This window comes from Pleurodeles waltl, chromosome 6 (genome assembly GCF_031143425.1).
Source record: "Pleurodeles waltl isolate 20211129_DDA chromosome 6, aPleWal1.hap1.20221129, whole genome shotgun sequence".
Taxonomy (NCBI): Eukaryota; Metazoa; Chordata; class Amphibia; order Caudata; family Salamandridae; genus Pleurodeles; species Pleurodeles waltl.
Genome location: NC_090445.1, coordinates 1,421,334,840 through 1,421,354,392, shown reverse-complemented (window position 1 = coordinate 1,421,354,392; position 19,553 = coordinate 1,421,334,840). Strand labels below are relative to the sequence as shown.

The following is a 19,553-nucleotide window of genomic DNA, read 5'->3' as shown; positions in this document are numbered from 1 at the left end:
TTTTTCTCGCCGTGGAACAAGCTGTGCGTCGAAAATTTCGGCGCACGGAGCGTCCAAGTGAGAAAGAGAAGTCTTTTTGGTCCCGAGACTTCAGGGAACAGGAGGCAAGCTCTATCCAAGCCCTTGGAGAGCACTTTCACAGCCAGACAAGAGTTCAGCAAGGCAGCAGGCCAACAGCAAGGCAGCAGTCCTTTGTAGAAAGCAGACAGGTGAGTCCTTTGAGCAGCCAGGCAGTTCTTCTTGGCAGGATGTAGTTTCTGGTTCAGGTTTCTTCTCCAGCAAGTGTCTCATGAGGTAGGGCAGAGGCCCTGTTTTATACCCAAATGTGCCTTTGAAGTGGGGGAGACTTCAAAGAGTGGCTAAGAAGTGCACCAGGTCCCCTTTCAGTTCAATCCTGTCTGCCAGGGTCCCAGTAGGGGGTGTGGCAGTCCTTTGTGTGAGAGCAGGCCCTCCACCCTCCCAGCCCAGGAAGACCCATTCAAAATGCAGATGTATGCAAGTGAGGCTGAGTATCCTGTGTTTGGGGTGTGTCTGAGTGAATGCACAAGGAGCTGTCAACTAAGCCCAGCCAGACGTGGATTGTAAGGCACAGAAAGATTTAAGTGCAAAGAAATGCTCACTTTCTAAAAGTGGCATTTCTAGAATAGTAATATTAAATCCAACTTCACCAGTCAGCAGGATTTTATATTACCATTCTGGCCATACTAAATATGACCTTCCTACTCCTTTCAGATCAGCAGCTACCACTTCAATACTGTATGAGGGCAGCCCCAATGTTAGCCTATGAAGGGGGCAGGCCTCACAGTAGTGCAAAAACTAATTTAGGAGTTTTACACTACCAGGACATGTAAACTACACAGGTACATGCCCTGCCTTTCACCCACACAGCACCCTGCTCTAGGGGTTACCTAGGGCACACATTAGAGGTGACTTATATGTGGAGAAAGGGGAGGTTTAGGCTTGGCAAGTACTTTTAAATGCCAAGTCGAGGTGACAGTGAAACTGCACACACAGGCCTTGCAATGGCAGGCCTGAGACAAGGAAAAGGGGCTACTTAAGTGGGTGGCACAACCAGTGCTGCAGGCCCACTAGTAGCATTTAATCTACCGGCCCTATGCACATAGAGTGCACATTACTAGGGACTTATAAGTAAATTAATAGTCCAATCAGGTATGATTCAAGGTTACCATGTTTTAAGGGAGAGAGCATATGCACTTTAGCACTGGTTAGCAGTGGTAAAGTGCGCAGAGTCTGAAAGCCAGCAAAAACAGTGTCCAAAAAGTGGAGGGAGGCAGGCAAAAAGTTAGGGGTGACCACCCTAAGGCTGTCAGGTCTAACACAGTCTACACCCCAGCTCCTTTTGTGTCACTGCCTAGTGTGAGGTGCAACCAGCCCAACTGTCAAACTGACCCAGACAGGGAATCCACAAACAGGCAGAGTCACAGAAATGGTATAAGCAAGAAAATGCTCACTTTCTAAAAGTGGCATTTTCAAAGCCAGAATCTTAAAATCAACTTTACTAAAAGATGTATTTTTAATTGTGAGCTCAGAGACCCCAAACTCCACATGTCCATCCGCTCCCAAAGGGAATCTACACTTTAATCAGAATTAAAGGTAGCCCCCATGTTAACCTATGAAACGGACAGGCCTTGTAACAGTGAAAAACAAATTTTGCAATATTTCACTGTCAGGATATATAAAACACATTACTAAATGACCTACCTTAACCATAAACTGCACCCTGCCCTTGGGGCTACCTGGGGCCTACCTTAGGGGTGCCTTACATGTAAGAAAATGGAAGGTTTAGGCCTGGCAAGTGGGTACACTTGCGAAGTCGAATTTACAGTTAAAACTGCACACACAGACACTGCAATGCCAGGTCTGAGACATGATTACAGAGCTGCTTATGTGGGTGGTACAACCAGTGCTGCAGGCCCACTCTTAGCATTTGATTTACAGGCCCTGGCACCTCTAGCGCACTTTACTAGGGACTTACTAGTAAATCAAATATGCCAATCATGGATAAACCAATTACATACAATTTACACAGAGAGCATATGCACTTTGGCACTGGTTAGCAGTGGTAAAGTGCTCAGAGTTCAAAACCCAACAGCAACAGGTCAGAAAAAATAGGAGGCAGGAGGCAAAAAGATTGGGGATGACCCTGCATAAGCAAAAAAGTCCAACAACTATCTATCTAACTTTCTCTATATACTTCTATATTTTTTATTTATTTATTTATGTATTAGAGGCGGGCAAGCCACTGAAAGCCTGAGCCAGGCTTGAACCTGAAGGCTAGCTCTGAATCAGTTCAAGGTTCGAGCTCAGCAGAGCTTTTGTTTTTTATTTGGCATCTGCCTGCCTCACTGCCTCAAACCAGGATATGAAGTTACAGCCTGAGCTGCCAACTGTGAAACAAGGGAAACAGGTTTGAGTCTAGAGCTGACTCAACATCCTGTGATTCCTGGCATATCACCTAATCTTCCTGACCCTATAGACCAGTGAAACTCAAAGTACGTCCCTTTTGACCTTTACATGCAGCCCCCGAGGGCAGCAGTGGAACTAGGCTTCTGTTTACTGAACTCAACAGGCAATACTTTATTTAAACATTATTAAAGATAAACAAAGGAAGTAAGGAATGTGTCCTGAACCGCTTAACTGCAGGAACACTTTCATTTTTTTAAGAAATCTTGCAGCAAATGTCTGCAACTATGATAAGGGTTCTTAAAAATTAAAAAAGTGTTTTTCATTTACACGCAGGACTATTATATCTTACTACTTCAGATTATATCAGTGCATGGAGAAATATTTTTTTTAGAACAATAGATTTCAAATATAAATTCAGAAACATTCATTCATACCCCCACCTTGATAACAATGCCAATAATGAATTAAGTCAGTTGTTATCTGCACTCTTTGATTAGCCTGATTTGCTGTTATACCTGAACAACTTCATAGTTTATTAAATAAAACACAGGAGAAGGGTTCACACAGCACACATACTGAAGTCATGCATTGTGAGGTCCTCTTACATACAATAATGAAGAAAATGAAGGGAAAGTGAAATAAAACAATTGCCTAGGATCACACAATTTGGTAAAGTGGGGAAGCTGGGATTAATGCCAGGTTTTCTGCTTTCACATTGAGCAATTCAGCCACTAGATCGATATGCTTTGCTGCCCCCTACCCCCTACCCCCCCCATAACGCCACAACCCTTCCCCATCCAGAGGCCCCTCCTCCCTTTGATCGCCACGCTGCTACCACACCACAGACCAACCTCTGTGGCCCCTGGGAAAATTTTTGTGAGTACTCATGCTATAGAATATGTGTGTGTCCTTGTGGTGTACTGTAACTGGCGCTCACATAGAGGGTTCTAGTACCTTCAGGTTGAATTTGTGCTATATTTTAAAAGTGCACTCCGAGATAAAAACAAAGTCTTAACATAACGAAAGACAAACAGACATCCTTTATGTGCTTATTTTTTAAAGTTAAATCTGAAACCTTTGATAAGTGGTGGCTTCCCAACTTAAACTGTGTGATTTTTGGCAAATATTTCCTTTCATCAAAATTCTTTATTCCTCATTACAGCGTATGAAGGCACTTTCAAATATGTGAGTTGTGATTACCAGTTGTACAATGCTTTCACTTTACATAAGTACTTCTCAGTGCAGTGCTGTAATGTGCTATATTAATGTTAAATATGTTAAAGAAATGCATTTTGTAAAATTTGACGACTTCATTATACTTTACATGGTTTGTTCTATATCTGACATAGCAAATATTTTCAGGGCTCTGCTCGTGCACAGGCTCTAAGATCTGAGCTAGTTCCTTGGCTCGGTTCTGGCACAGCTCCCTCTGTTACTTTGTTGGTGAGCCCACCACACACACACACCAGACTCGCGCGCACACACATATGGTAAATCAGTGCTGTGATGATTTCAAGAGGAATCATAGACATTTGGTGGTGAAAATGTGAAACTTTCAACATAAAAGTTTGGGACCGTTTATAAACTGCTAGATTTTGTATTGTTTCTATAGTGATATTGAGAGGTGGTCGTAAATTATTTGAAAAATCGCAATCAGAGCAGCGGAGATATTTTTTAAGTAACTACAAACATGTAATGCACATGTATGTCAACCTCTGAATAATTGTTGACAGCTTTCGATTAATATTCTGCATGAGAAAATCGATTTATGTGTGCAAATGTCCGCTTTTGCAGACCATTTGCCCTTCTAATTCAAGCCATTTACACATATAATTTGGATTTACACATGCGAATGCTCCCGAATCGGGATATGGGTGCCCTGCTGGAAATGAACTTCACCGAAAAACAAAGAAAAATATGCAAGGATGCAATTGTGGGGTTTTTGGTAAATCAAAGCTCCAAGAATCTCCATGAAGTCACTCCATTTGCTTCATGATGAGAACACCCTCAGCCATGGTACATGAAAACAAATCCCGGGTGTTCAGTACAAAAAATATCGCAAGCACAGCTCGGTTTTTTAATTGAAACAGTATCGCGTTGATTGGTTAATCTGTGTACTCTGAACTCACTCGTCAGGATTAGAGACAGTCAAAGCCTCTTAACCTCCTCTGCACTTGACATATGTTTTACTTTCAGATGGCACTTGCTGCAACAGAAGATGCGGTCATGGCAACGCGAGGCGCTCGACGAGGAGGCCCAATGTTATATCAACATGACCAGAATAAGACTCACTAGACAGCTGTCCAAAGGGCACATCCTTCCTGAGTTAAATATGGAGCTGCTTTTAGCCCTAGATTTCTTCTGTAGTGGAAGTTGTGGCTCAGACACCGTGGCAGTCACCATCTGACACCCCTGAGAAAGAAACGTGCACATGCGCGGCCTCTTCGTGAGTATGTGGCTGACCAGATGCCTCAGTGTCACCAGGATACCATAGTTTAAGTATTGGACTGTCCTTTCACAAATCGCTATCATAGGATGAGCTGGTCCTAAGAAGAACAGCTCCCAGAATGCACTTGTTTTTGTAATGGTTACCATTGTGCTGTCCCTGTAGAATGTAGTCACATCGTCCTTTGCCACATGAATTAAGAGAACCATTTTTTACGAACTGTACTTGAATATTTTGATAAAACTACACTGTATTCCTCATATATTGAGATGTGCTATATATGCACTTGGTTAGTTTCTTCTTTGGAATGGTTTCAGTACAATCTAAAAAATAATTATATTTAAAATGAACAATGAAATTACTAGTACATCAGTGAGCATTAACGCAGAGATTGCAGTACTACTGAGGCCGTGAGTGAGACATAAATACACTAAATAATATATATTTTTTAAATAATAAAGTTTTGATCATAACTCAAAACTAGTAATTGAAAAGTTGGACACAAGAAAAAACAGATCTGCAGCCTCAGTTTGAGTTTGTCATAAAGTCCTAATGTGTCAGTGGGGGTGACTGCACAACCAGAAATTGCATTTCAAATCAGGTGTAAATGGCGATTTAGCACCAATAATGGAAACAAACTGCAAGAAACTCCAGTGTTACTGTTTGCTTCACACGGAACGCCAAAGGTGGTGCCAGTTAAGTAGTGCCCATGAGTTGATCGACAATGGGTGCAAATATGACCCTGAGGTGATAGAAACTGAACAAATAGAAAACATTGAGAACCCAGTATAAAATACAATCTGACATGTTAAAATACAGTCAGAAGTACACAAAAAATGATAGAGGGAATGCTTGAAATAATCTCAGTCACTGATAATTACTCAGGGGTGCTCCCAATTCATCTTTATTTTGCACGTCACGCCACATCAGTTTGAACTCAGCCATTGGCAAATCAGTCTTGACTCTGGGAACGCACCAGCCCGAACTGCCTGGCCAGGTCCTCCGTGAACCAGCTTGTCAGTCGGGTGCAGCTTGATTCCAGTGGCACAGGAGAGCAGAGGACCCACATCTGGACATACCCATTGCACTTAGGGACTTGCACTGAAGTGTACAATAAATGATGGATGGAATGCTTGAATTAATCTCAGCCCCTGGTAATTACTCTGTGCCTCATCCAATTCCATTATTTTGGACACCGTGCCACCTCAGGTTGGACCCAGACATTGAAAATCACCTTTGACTCTACTCCAGTAGGAACAGCATAGCCTGCACACCAGAAAAAACAGCACCGGGGCAATGGTATATATAATTAGGTTGTCTCTGTTGGTTTTGTGCTTAGAGTTGCACTTTTACATGCATAAGGGTTCCTACTCTCTTGACCCTTCCTCCCTTTGCGTCTTCCCACCAAGGGTGTTTGCTGCAGGTTCATGCCTCCCCCTCTATTCAGTAATGGAGTATCTTTCCTCTCGCCTCTCCCTGTAGGGGGAAGAGACGGTGAGAGAGAAGGGAAGGCAGTTTCTAGAGTTAGCAGGGTAGGCAGTATGTATGTTTTTATTTCAGATATTTATATAACACAGACCTAACTGTCTGCTGATAATAGAACACCTTATGCTGTGTACAGCATTAACAAGAATAAAAAGAACTGATGACATTACCCAACAATTCCGCATTAGGTCTAGAGCAGATGTGTCCTAGGTACAGGAGGGTCAGAACTATTGCAGAGTTTTTCGGATACACCTCTAAGATAAACTTGTTTGAAGTTAATTTAAATGGGACTTGTTGACATAACCAGTGGTTATCCTGGCTCTAAGTAGGTCAGCGCGGCCAGGACTGGGCACCTTGTAAACAGAAACAGGTATCAACCAGAGCCCACTGGACCACATATACCACATATTTCTGTCCTTCGCCATCTGATGGAAACAAACATTTACCTGCTTGCCTGTCAGTTGCAATGCAGCATCAATGGAAGTCGCTTTGTGACACAGGAACAACACAATGCAGATAGTACTGTCATTTGCGTCCCACGGGCTAAGATGCTAGTTCATTTCAATGAATTACGAATGTATCTCCTTTGTGCACTTGAAGCTCTAGGCCCTGCAACAGAAAGCAGTGAAGGTGCCTATTCCTTTTAGATTTACCTTGCCAGGTGGTTTATTGCATGTAGCCCACAATAACAGCGCTGCTACATGAATAACTGTCAAATAAATATCTAGTTGGCTGCAGATTTTGTTTTTTTATGTTGTAGGGCAACAGTCTATGAATTTGTCAAGCACAAGATTGTTTCACATCTATTAGACCGTGACTTGAGTCAGGTAGGCCATGCTGTGTACTTTTTCCAAGGTACACTTCTTAGGTGAAAAATGAGGCCAAAATCCTTTTTGATACCCCTGCCTACCTTTTAGATCCCACTTAAACCGCCGCTTACCTACAAAATGAATGCGGTCTTCTTAGACCTGCGGTGGACATGCCTAGTCTAGATACAGGAAGAAGAGCAAATGTGTCATTAACTGCACCAGGGCCATTTGCACCCTCTTTAAACTCTACATGATGCGTACTACTAGTGGTCCTTTCAGCACTAGGTATTTGTTCAGTAAGAAGATATTAAAAATAGAATTACCCAAAGCAAATGGTAAATGACCTTATAAATTCTGCAAGTAAGAAAAACCTAAACACGGAATCAAGCCTTCTTGTGTCTGGCTCCAAAACTTTGGAACAGTCTGCCTGAGCCTCTCAGAAATTCAGAAATCCAGGAAAAAACAAAAGTCCCACCTATTCAGATCCCATCTGAAAGGACATATTTTCTTTTCAGATTCTAACAGTTGCAAACATCCCCTCTATTATTGTTTTATCATATCTATTTCTCTTCCTCCTAAATACTTTTCAATGTATTTCTTGTTATATGTACAGCACTCTACTGCCGGGATCTACGTTTAAAAAACAAAAAAACACGATCCCGGCTTGAAAAACAGGAGTATAGTTCTCAAAAAGATCCTAGGATGTGCAACCACAGATGAACACAATGTTAAAATAGCAAGTTTGCATATATTAACTGGGTTAGATGCAAAAGGGATTGCAAAGAAATGATCTATGCCCAGTTCACTATAATGCCAGCAAGGCTGATTGCACCTGACATCCAGAGATAGACCATCTTCGGCACAATACCCCATGAACGCAGCCCATGCTGGGCAGTACTAAAGAAACCTTCCGCTGGGGCAAACAAACAAAGCAAATCCGTTTGCAACGTTCCTGGCACTTATGTGATACTAAATTGAGAAGACAGGTTTTGCGGCCGTCAATAGTACAAGACATTTTTGTGCATGGGTGAAAATTGAGGAATCAGTGAAATCTAGGTTTGTATGTTGCTAATAAATCATTTATAATGAGTAACCAGTTTTCACGCTTGGTCTGATGCAATTACTGCTTGCTTAACTTCCTAAAAACGAAGGTGCAAAAAGGGTGCAAATGTTTCTGTCTTTCTTAATTGCACCAGTGAAAATGTTCTGAAATATGAACTCTGCCTTGAGGAAGGCTCGCTTCACACATGGCATATGTAAAAAGATGACAGTAAATCGGAGTAAAACACAGATATTACTATACTTGGGTCTTTGATTAGAGGGTCAATTGTCATTTTGCTGGATCTGTTTTTATTTTGGCATCCTATAATACTTCAAATGGTAATATTTACCTTAATTCAAGGGCATTTGAACAACACTTGCCTCACTAAATCTGGTTCTCATCAAATATGGCAGAAAAATATAAATTATCCTATCGACGTCAAGTTAAAATCCTTTGTTAAGTGTGCTAAGTGAAAAACAGTCAAGTCCCAGTGTTACATTCAACACCATCTTCAGGTTCAGAATAAACAACTATCATGGTGGTATTGCAGTTGTACATTTATCATTGTAACAATAGAATACAATTCCCAACATGCAACATGTTGTTGGCTAACCAGACCATCCGGGTAAAAGCTTTCTCAATTTTTCACACACCTCACATGTGAAGATGTCAATAATAATTAGCAATAAAATATATTTGAATAGTTTTACAGCTGTTGTAATACCATTATATGTGGAAGGATTATGAATCCAGAGAGAAGAGGACACGAGCATAGGTATATAATATAACTTGTTTTTGAGTCAAAGATTTACCCGTTGTTCATGTTTTTAGAAGTTTAGCTTAAGACTTGTACGAACATAATGAGACATTCTCAGGAGTAATCCTAATTTACAAATATCAGTGTCTGAGTGTCCTCCTTTCAGATATGTTGGTTATGGCTATGAAGGGATTAACTCAGCACCTAGATTTTTTCATAGTTTTGACAGCAAATGGTGTGTGGATTCATTCAGACGGGTTATCCATTAAAAGGTGGTTACACCTGCAAAGTAATTCCTTTTCGGATGTTGACAAGCTTTGGCAAAGCATACACCACACTCAATGTCTTTCCATTTTATACCTGGACCTCTTAGGTCAAGCCATTGCATCCAAATACGCCAGGACTAAACAAACCTTAATAAATGGTAAGCGCTGGACTGGATCTTGGAATGCTTAAGATGCTGATATTTTTCTAGGCGGTCATCACTGAACATGGTTAACCTATGCTACAATCCTGGAATGTTGCATCACCACTGAAGAAACTATTCAGTTTGTATCTTTACGTTTTTCCTAGATTAATTTATAACACGTACCATCAGTGGGCCGATTTCTCCTAATAGCATGATAACCCTCCCTCTACATGCCTGATAAGCTGTTAAAGGCCCTCTCTGTCCTTATAGGACCTCTCCAGTCACTGAGGGATTTAACTGGGCAAAAGGGACTTTGAAGACCAGAAGAGGCCATGGCAGTGTGCCACAGTGCTATATTAGAACACTGAAATGTTGGGATCTCTACTAAAGATAATAGACTTAAAGACACTTAAGGCTGGTACAAACCTCTGTTCCAACATTCCAATATTTACTCCAGTTTAAGTATTAGAACATTCTTTACTCAGTAGGGGGGGTTCTAATTGCATACTAAGCCTTCTGCCTTGGAGCATACTAGTCTTTAAAGGCTCTTTCCCTTGTTAAAGATCCTTCCCTGTGAGTTGGACCCATAATGAGGAGAGTGCCTTTAGTGACTGGCATTATTGTTGGCAGCAGGCAATATTACTATATTATGTAAATTTATCTTAAGTGGATAACTTGGAAATTTTGCAAGGATCCAGCCATACTTGCACCACTACTTTAGCACTGCCTCGCCGAAGACAAGATTCAGGGCCTGATTTAGAGTATGGCGGATGGGGTTTCTCCATCACAAACGTGACTTATATCCCGTCCACCATATTACGATCCCATTATATCCTATGAGAATCGTAATAATGCAGACAGGATATCCGTAACGTTTGCGACAGAGAAACCCATCCGCCAAACTCTAAATCTCTTCATGGTGTCCTGATAGAAACTTGACTAAAATCAAATATTTTAACTTCTGAATAATAAACCTCAAATCATGAATGAGTGACAAACTGCAGCATTTTTCAGACTTCAGTACTTAAGTGCCCCCAGTAAGGGTGCTAATTTTGGTTCACAAAGTTGAGAACCCCTGGAGTGACATTAACTAGGGGTGGGGCAAAATTAACAATGGTTACATATGTAAGATTATAACTATGGTTAATTCCCTGAGTAAGTACCAGGTGATTTGGGAATTTTATATCTGCTTCCACTGTAACTCCTCATTTTTCCCTGGTGTTCCACTTTCACTCGGATATTTCAGCTTCTTTCAGCAGCCAATATTTCTGTGCGAAACGAACCAGAGCTACAGTGTCCTGAGGATCTTATAATTCTGAGGGACCAGCAACTCTTTTTGCCTGTCTTACTGGAATTTAATAGGCACTCAAACTGAGGGTTGATGTGTACCGATAATGGGGAGATATATGTGAAAAAAAGTTTCAAGATTTTCAGCAATCTAAACTTTTGCAGACTTATACTGAGTTCTGTTGTCTTAGAATTAGCTGGCAATCATCTGCTGCCCTTTTTGTAATACCAAAGTGCTCCAGTGACGCAGAAAGTGGGCATGTTGTACTCCAGTGCCTCTTGTGAAATACAGCCCCAGAAATATCCCTGAATGATATCAAATAAAATAAGTAAGCAGAGAGTTAGAAGTGATGTGGCTGCTGCATTCTGAGCACTGGATGTAAAGTGCTTAGGCCCAATCCACACTGGTGGGCAAATAAGTAGTGGAGCATAAAGTCCCACTTTTGCCTGACTCTGTATTTTATCCTGTACATAAACTGTGTAGCACCTTTTATAAGGCAACTACCGACCTCCTGATTAATACTCATCCTTCTCTCGGAGTGACATGGATCCTGAGCACGCGCTGGTTAAGAGCTCAGTCCCTTCTTCACATCAGAATCAACTCTGCGGACTCACAGGGGCGTGCAGCGCGTGTAGTTAATAAACGTTCGGCGGAAAAACAACAAAATGAATTATGGCTCCAAATTTAAGACTGACGTATTTCTTTCTCAATTTTGATTGCTCGCACACAGAGAGGGGGCTTTTGCCAAGAAGATGTCCCCTGTGTACCTGATTTTACAACTTCTCTGGCTCTGATTTAGGGGTTTAGTTGTATGCCACATTGGCAGCTCTGGTTGTTGGTTGCCATCTGTACCGCTTTTGTGTGCGCTTAAAGGTCGTTGTTTGGCACTAGGGTGGTCTCCATTTGACATTCTGCACATGGGCATAACTTTAGGGGGTGTTTAGGCAGGATTTCACTCCCCCCCATAAATAGTTGGCTACAGGTGCTTTCAGTTGGGCATTGTCAGATGTCATTCAGATTTTAGCAGGAATTTTGCATACACACACACACACGCACACACACTCTCCGCTTTGAAAGTCCTAAAAATTATTGGATATTTCACAAAATATTGTTTTCTCTCTTAGTACTTCTACCTATCTGTATTCCTCTCCCTATCTACTTACCCCTAGGGCCATGGCTCATGGCTTCCTTCTCTTGCACCCTGCTTGCTGTAGTATATATTTAAACATAATATACCAGTCTGTCGGAAAATCTGAGGCTCAACTCCCCCCCCCCCCCAATTTTACTTCCATATCTACGCACCCGCTTCTCCGGACCCACAATTGGGTTGGTGCAGTTCAACCGATGCTACCAACACCAATATAGTTGAGCAATGACATAGAATGTAAATAGATTTGAGTGGACCAGAGACATCAAAATGCCTTTTTCCACGTCATAACAGGCTTAAAAAAAATTGAATCAGAATAATCAACATACTGATAGAAAGTTGAAAAGCTCAGACAATGTAACACCGTGTCTGCACAAAGGATGGAGAAAAACGCTCTCCTGGAGGATCAGAAGAAGATTAGTAGAAGTAAAGTTTATGAAGCGTTATACAAAGTATTAAAAAACTGTGATGATGACACATATTTGACTGGCAAAACCATGGTTACACTGTAGCAACCTAAAAAGAATATTTGGCGAGAATGAACCAAGACCTACTTGGTTTGCAATATTAGCCTTTGTGCAAAAAAATGCATATCTAATCTGATTGTTCCAAAAACGATTTCTTTGTATGAATGACTAAATAAAGGCATTCTTAAAAGAATGAAAAAAAAATATTAACTGAAGAGCTGTTTTTTAAATGTGTTGTGAAAACAGAAAACGTAATTTAGCCAGATATGGAGCTTGAGAGAAAATTCCACATCAGGGAGTCAAGAATGAGTTAATGAAGCCATTTTAAAAGAAATGAAAGAACGAAAAATAAACATCAACAGGAAAGTTGTTTTCTTAATGCTTTGTGAAAATAGGCAATATAAATCAACAACAAATGGAGTGAGAGAAAATTCTACAGCACGCAACAAAGGAGAGAAAACAGGACAGACCAATCATCCTGTCATCGACGGTCATTTTTTTGTTTACGGCGCAAATTTTGTTTGGGAAGATCATGACTGAAAGAATTTGCACAGATACAAATTCCACAACTCAGGGTGATTATACAGAGTGGGCCTCTCTGCATGTCTATCATTGGAGTGGGGATTTGTGAGAGGTTCCGCATTTTCACAAGACAGAGGTGTATTCAATTTAATTAGTGGCCACTAAAGAATCTGCTTTTGAAAATGTAATCATGATTTCAAGAAGTAAAGGTCGCATGAATCTGTTCCCTGCCGAATCTAAACATTCATTCAGCAACATTTCTCAAGGACTCAGTTCATTCCAAGCCAGACCAGGGCAGTCATACTTCTTATGTGCAGGGTGCCAATGATCTGCGTCCCCTGTGTCAGGCAGCCTCGCTGGTCTTTAACCATAGTTCTCTTGACCCACTAACCTTAAGAACACCACGCCATCTTCTCTGCTCCATTTTTAATCACGCCTCCCCACATCTATTGCACCATCATACATAATAACAAATTCCCTTAAAGCTGCCTTTCCGATGTCCATATATTAAATACATTTTAGCGTTTTTTAATGACAATATGGGAAGAGAATATTGATCGTGACACAACCTTTCTTGCAGCCCCGGGGTTGAACAGTATCATGGGAAAACAAAGATTACAGAAACATATTTTGAAAAAATTGAAGTCTCCAAAACACAAAACATAGTCAACCGAAATACTGACATTACAAAAAAATATCGCAGATCAAAAAAACAGGGGCCTTGGGTTTACTTCAACATGTGAGAAGTGAGATTGGTCGGATTTAAGAATTAAATAAAATTTTAAATTTTTGTAGGGGGATATTTATGTAAGACCAAGTTTTTACTAGTCTGTACTTTAGAGTCTGGGCTTTTGCAAAAGACGCTTTGGGTGTCAATGTGGTCACATTGAGCCTTTGGAATAACAGTCATCCTGTCAATGCTTAAATGGTACCACAAGGTGTATTGGAAGCCCTCATTCCCCAGAGATGCATTTTTTCCAGTAACCAATCGATGCCTCCGATCCCATCAGATGTCGCCATGACACACTCAGTCAACCGCACCACGCTGCTCCATGCACTATTTTTTCCGCTGACAGTAAAAGAAAGACGTCCGATGAACTCACACGTGCAGGTCTTTAAGCACGCGGAAGAAATGGGCACCAGCTGCAAGTGGGATTAGGTGCCCTGAAGGTGACACGTTGGCGCTATGCAAAACTCATAAATTAAATAAGTGAATACAGCAGGTAATCGCGTTTGGCCTAAAGGGAACTATGGCTGCTGCTGTGAAAGTGGCACCGCGTATTTATCAGACTTATGGCCCTCATTATCCAACAGTGTTGTGAAGACCATTTGTAAAGCACTGACCTAGAAACATCAGCGCTGTGAAGGTGGATCTAACAGGGTCTTCCTCTTCATACAGCCTCATTCAGCTTCCTCCCCCACCCCATTCAATGTTCCCCACTATCAGGTCACATCGTATTCTCTTGCTATTTCCAGTGCGCCCTTGTTATTTAATATCACCGACGGCCAGCATCAACGTAAATATGACATAGTAATATAATTTTATAAAGTGATACACAGATAATGTGTCCAGCTTTTACGTGCTTTATAAATAGATAATTCGACTATCCAAGGCTCTCTAATGTTCAACAGGTGCCAAGTCTAAAGGTCAAATGTAGACCTTCAAAGCAAGAGCTCAACCCACTAAGTTATATAACAGATTTCAGCACAAAACGAGTCACTGTTTCAAACCAGTTCTGATACACTCACCCCACCATCTTACCAGGTCCGAACTACTGGCAGTCCTCACGTGATTGTAGGCCGATAGCGTCGCCTGCGCTGCTGAAATGTATGCATGTACCACTTCTTTATTACAGAAAGCACCTGGAATTGGCTGCAAGGCACCAAACGTTGACGTCTCGCGGTGAAATAAATAAAAACATACATTCCGTATTGTATTTCTTAAAACGCAATTACTCCAGGTCTGTACCTTTTATTGGATTAAAAAGAACATTGCTATAGTTCATTTTCATGAGTATAGCGTCTCTACCACAAAAGTGATATGAAGCGCTATAGCCTTGACCGATTGGTTGCAAGCTGAAGCGATGTTCCATTGTCTAATCGGTTTCCTGCAGTGTTTGCCTACCTTCCATGCCCGACTTGCTAGGATGGAAGAATGCCTACCATTTCGAAGTACCACAGACACCTCCTAAAGATGGCAGTGGCATGATGGCCTTAAAAATGCATAACCGCCTCCGAAAACATGACGCTGCCCATCATCCATAGCCAACTTTTTAATCAAATCATTGCAGGCGACGCAGCGGGCACGGGCACACCACGGCCAACGTGAGGCACCCCCGTCCGACCTACCTTTCAGAAGTTTATTTGGGTTCTCATAGATCCAGAGAAAGAGGTTGGCAAATTCACAGTCACAGAGCCAAGGGTTCCCCTCCAGGCGCACCGTCCGCAGGGCGGGTAGCGCCTCGAGGACGGCCACGTCCAGGCGCTGCAGGCTATTGTCATTCAGCTCCAGCACCTGCAGCGCCTCCAGGGTATCGAACGCGGCCCCGTCCACATCGGAGAGGTTGTTGTACCCTAGGCTGAGCTTGATCAGCTTTGCTGCAGCCCTGAAAGCACCGGCCTCCAGCCGGGTCAAGCTGTTGTAGCTCAAGTCCAAAAAGACCAGCTTGGACGACGTGCTGAAGGTGCCCTCTTCCAGCTCCACCAGAGAGTTGTTCCGCAGGTCCAGGAAGACTAGGTCCCCGTAGAACAGGAGGAAGTCGGAAGGGATCCTCTGTATGTTGTTGTTGGCCGCGAGAAGTTTCCGCACGTCCAGCGGGAAGGAGCTGGGGAGCCTAGAGAGCCCTTGGTCCGTGCAGTCTATGGTGTGGTAGTCCATGCAGGTGCAGGCGGAGGGGCAGAGCTGCCCCTGAGGTAGGAAGGTGAGGCAGGAAATGCAAAGAGACGGTAAGAGATAGAGGAGAAAGCATGGCAGCATGGTAAAGGGTCGGGCAGCTTGGAGCGGGGCTACGAGAGAGACATTTTGCTCAGCTGAGCAACAATGCCTGCTACATACAGTAGGGCACAGAGCGCGCGAGGGTGCGCGCGCGCTCGGCCCGGTGTGCGCGTGGGGTTGTATCCAGGAGATCACATATCATCATAGATCAAATGGCAGCGGTCCACCGGGAGCCAGGGAGGGGGCGATGTTTTCTGACAGCAGAACATAATTGCATCTGAAATCTATGGCGCTGAAACGGAACATCAGAATAACTCCGCGAAGTACTGGGTGCTAACATTCTTTCCAGCAGATGGTGTTAATAGCTAACAGCGTCTCATTTAGACGTGCAGAATTGTCGAGGGTGATGGAGTCCGAGTTCATAAATAAGAAAGCGCTTATGCATTTAAAATTCATGTTTCGGTGCTTTAACTGAAGGTGCGAACATTTATGGGAGATCCAGTCCCGCCAAGCGCGCAGTGTGTGCCTTTGCATGTTTCATGCCTCGATTCGCGACCAGTCCTTGATTTCGAGAGATCTGGCGTGAATTAGCTTCGAGGATGTTTCCCAGTTGCGAGGGCGTGTAATTTGACTGACACCTTCTCAAAGAAGGTTTTTCTGACACCAGGAAGCACAACGCAATAGAGCACGAGTTTTGAGGTGTCAGAGAATCTCGAGATGCCATCTTCTTCGAGTGCTTGTGACAAAGCATTGCTAACAGAAACACCGTGCAAAGTAATAAGCAGGCACAAGCGATGGTGTCTGTTATTGGTGTTGAATGAGACACTGCAAGTGACATGATACATAATTTACATTATTGACACTTTTTAACGTTTCACCAGCTGCTTTAAGAGAGCTGAAAAACGTAGAGGGGAATTAAGACTTTTTTACAAGACAGGGCATGTTTTGTATTTGGAGGTCTAGAGCTACTTTTGTTCATCCTGGTTCTCGTCCTCCTAGTCCAGGTTCTCCTAGTGATTCTGGTGGTTTTGGCGCTCTTGGTGACTTGCTTCTTCCTGATCCTCCAGATCGCTGTAAGGAGAAGTGCAGGGACAAGCACTAATAACTTCTTATTGAGGGCTGAGAAGACACAAAAGACCAGCGGTGTCAACGTTGCCAGGACATTAAAAACTTTCACCAAATAGCACAATATATATTGTGCCCTAAGGTAATTAGAACTCATGTGCCTGTCATTCATAGGCTTGTCATTGCTTATGTGCCTGGTCCTTAATAAGTAAACTTACAAGGGGACACGTATAGGCAAATTAACCTTTTGAATCGCATGAAGTACCCTAATCACGTAGTAACCAATGGCGTTAATAATCAATGTAATCAATCAGTAACCATTAAGACAATCATTTGTCAATAAACAATTATAGCCATCATTCATGAATAATCATAACTCAATAAAGCATTTAACACATTTTATTTCCCTATTAATTACAATTCTAATGCATTTGGTTAACTCAAACTTTATTTGATAAGCTCAGAATTAGTTTATTGGGGACCACCAATAACATAATCTAATCAGAACTTGAGAAAACATATGTCCGAATACTTCAGCATAAGCCAATAAAGATGAATATAGTGGTATTAATAGCAGATGTTCAGCAAATCAGTCCGTCAATCACTTGTCCCCGTCAAGTCACCCGAAAGACCCTTAACTAACCCAGATTGGCATTAGCATGTGGGACTTCATGCAAAACCATTTAGAAAAACATGAATTTGGAAAAACATCTAGCTAAGATAAAAATTATAAAACAGCGCAGTTGGTACCTAGAAGAAAAGGCACAAAGTTAATTAGTCACATTGTCATAGCTACCTACCCACTGAATGGATCAGCAACAAGTCAGTCTTCGTCTTCAGGTCATCAATAGATCAGCAACGCATCAGGCTCTCAAAAGCATGAGCCCAACAACAGAATCTCGAACCGCGTCTCTTGACGTCATCAGCATCTCACCCCTAATTCTCCAGCATCTCTCTAAATTCTGAAGTTTTAGCCCCTTGTCATGACTTTTTCTGGAAAAGACTAGGCCATAACTTCAGCTAGGTTAATTCTACAAATAAATGCAAAACATAGTTTATACATCTAAATATGACATATAACTACATTATTCTTACATATTTTCATTGCTTCACAATTTTTAGTTAATTTAGTACAACTTTCGTATAAGTGACTGCCATACCCCGTGGGCACATTTTCATACGTGCACAATATTTTCCCTACAATTCATTTCTCTACAAGCTTTTCGTTAATCAAAACACATAAACATTCATTAATAATTTCTAATTAGCATATCTCCGTCAACAGTCCCTCCTCTGATGACTAAATATGTCATCACACCTTTCTTTTCCCATCATTTCACAGTTCTGTTTCACTTGTATTTTGTCTCCTTCTTAAATCATCCCTATAAATTCTTTCCCTGTTTCGTTCTTCCCTCCTCTGATAATTTTTAGATCTTTTCAATTTTATCTTTTGACATAATTTACATGTACCCCATAATCCTAATATGCAAGCAATCCCAATTAGTATTCCTTGTATGATTTTTAAAAATACCCCATTCCAAATTTGACTAAGCCAATTTCCCACTGAAGAAAATCCTTTTCCAACGTTTTCCCAAACACCTGGCTCATTCAATTCTTTTAAATCTTTACTTGAGTTAGTCAGATTAGTAAGTGAGGGCCAGATGTAGGAATATATGATTTTGCGACTCGGAAATTGTGAGTCGGAGCGACTCGCAATTTGCGATTCGCAAAATCATATGCAGAATGGTGTCCATGACACCATCTGCGAATCGCAAGGGGGTTGCAAAGACCCACCTCATTAATATTAATGAGGTGGGTCGCAATTTGCGACCCCCTTGCAATTCCCTGTACTCACAGGGATGGTGGCCTGCTGGAGACAGCAGACCTCCATGTCTGTGACTGCTTTTTTAATAAAGCTGTTTTTTTTTTGTATTGCAGCCCGTTTTCCTTAAAGGAAAACGAGTTGCAATACGAAAGAAAAAATGAAACCATTTGGTTTAATTTTTTCAGAGCAGGCAGTGGTCCATTGGACCACTGCCGCTCTGAAAAAATATTTTTGGCGACATTCACAAAGGGGAAGGGGTCCCATCGGGACCCCTTCCCTTCTGCAAATGAGTTAGCACCCATTTGACATGGGTGCTAACTGCGAATTGCTTTGAGACCGCGTTCGCGGTCACAAAGCAATTCTGCATCGCGGTGCGAATCGCAAATAGGAAGGGAACACCCCTTACTATTTGCGAGTCGCATTCCCATTTTGCGAGTTGGTACCGACTCGCAAAATGGGAATGTGCATCGCAATGTGCATTTTCCATGGCACAAACTGCTAATTTCGCAGTTTGCGCCATGCAAAACGCTTTGTACATCTGGCCCTAAGTCTCTTATCTCCCTATCATTATCTGGGATATAGGAACAACAATGCCAAGCATTAATCATTTTACAGACTCTGCCCTCTTTCACTAAAAGAATGTCTAAAGCAAGCCTATTTTGGAGCGTTGCAGTGGCGGCCCGTGCTTTAGGACAGAGGGGCCACGGCCCCCACCTTTTGCCCCTCATGAAGAGTGTCTGTCAGGCCGAACAAAGGCCAGCCTGACAGACACTCTTCATTTCAGCTCAGACAGCCAGGAGTGAGCCATGCGCGATTTGCGCAGACTCCTGGCTGCCTGAGCTGAACTTTGCTGGGCTAAGGAGGTCACAGCTCCTATGGGCGTGACCTCCACGGCTCTGCAAAGGTGCCTCAAGGCCCTCCCCCGGGTG

At 42.2% G+C, this 19,553-nt stretch overlaps 1 protein-coding gene across 1 annotated transcript in view; it reads right to left on the bottom strand.

Moving 5' to 3' along the window:
* The window catches only part of LRRC38 (leucine rich repeat containing 38), a 413,986-nt gene extending 398,128 nt beyond the window's left edge, over positions 1–15,858 (bottom strand). The window contains exon 1 of the mRNA XM_069242505.1: positions 15,149–15,858. Coding sequence (XP_069098606.1) covers positions 15,149–15,776 — 628 coding nt within the window. The 5' untranslated portion in view covers positions 15,777–15,858. The remainder of the gene's footprint in view (positions 1–15,148) is intronic.
* Between the last annotated feature and the right edge of the window lie 3,695 nt (positions 15,859–19,553).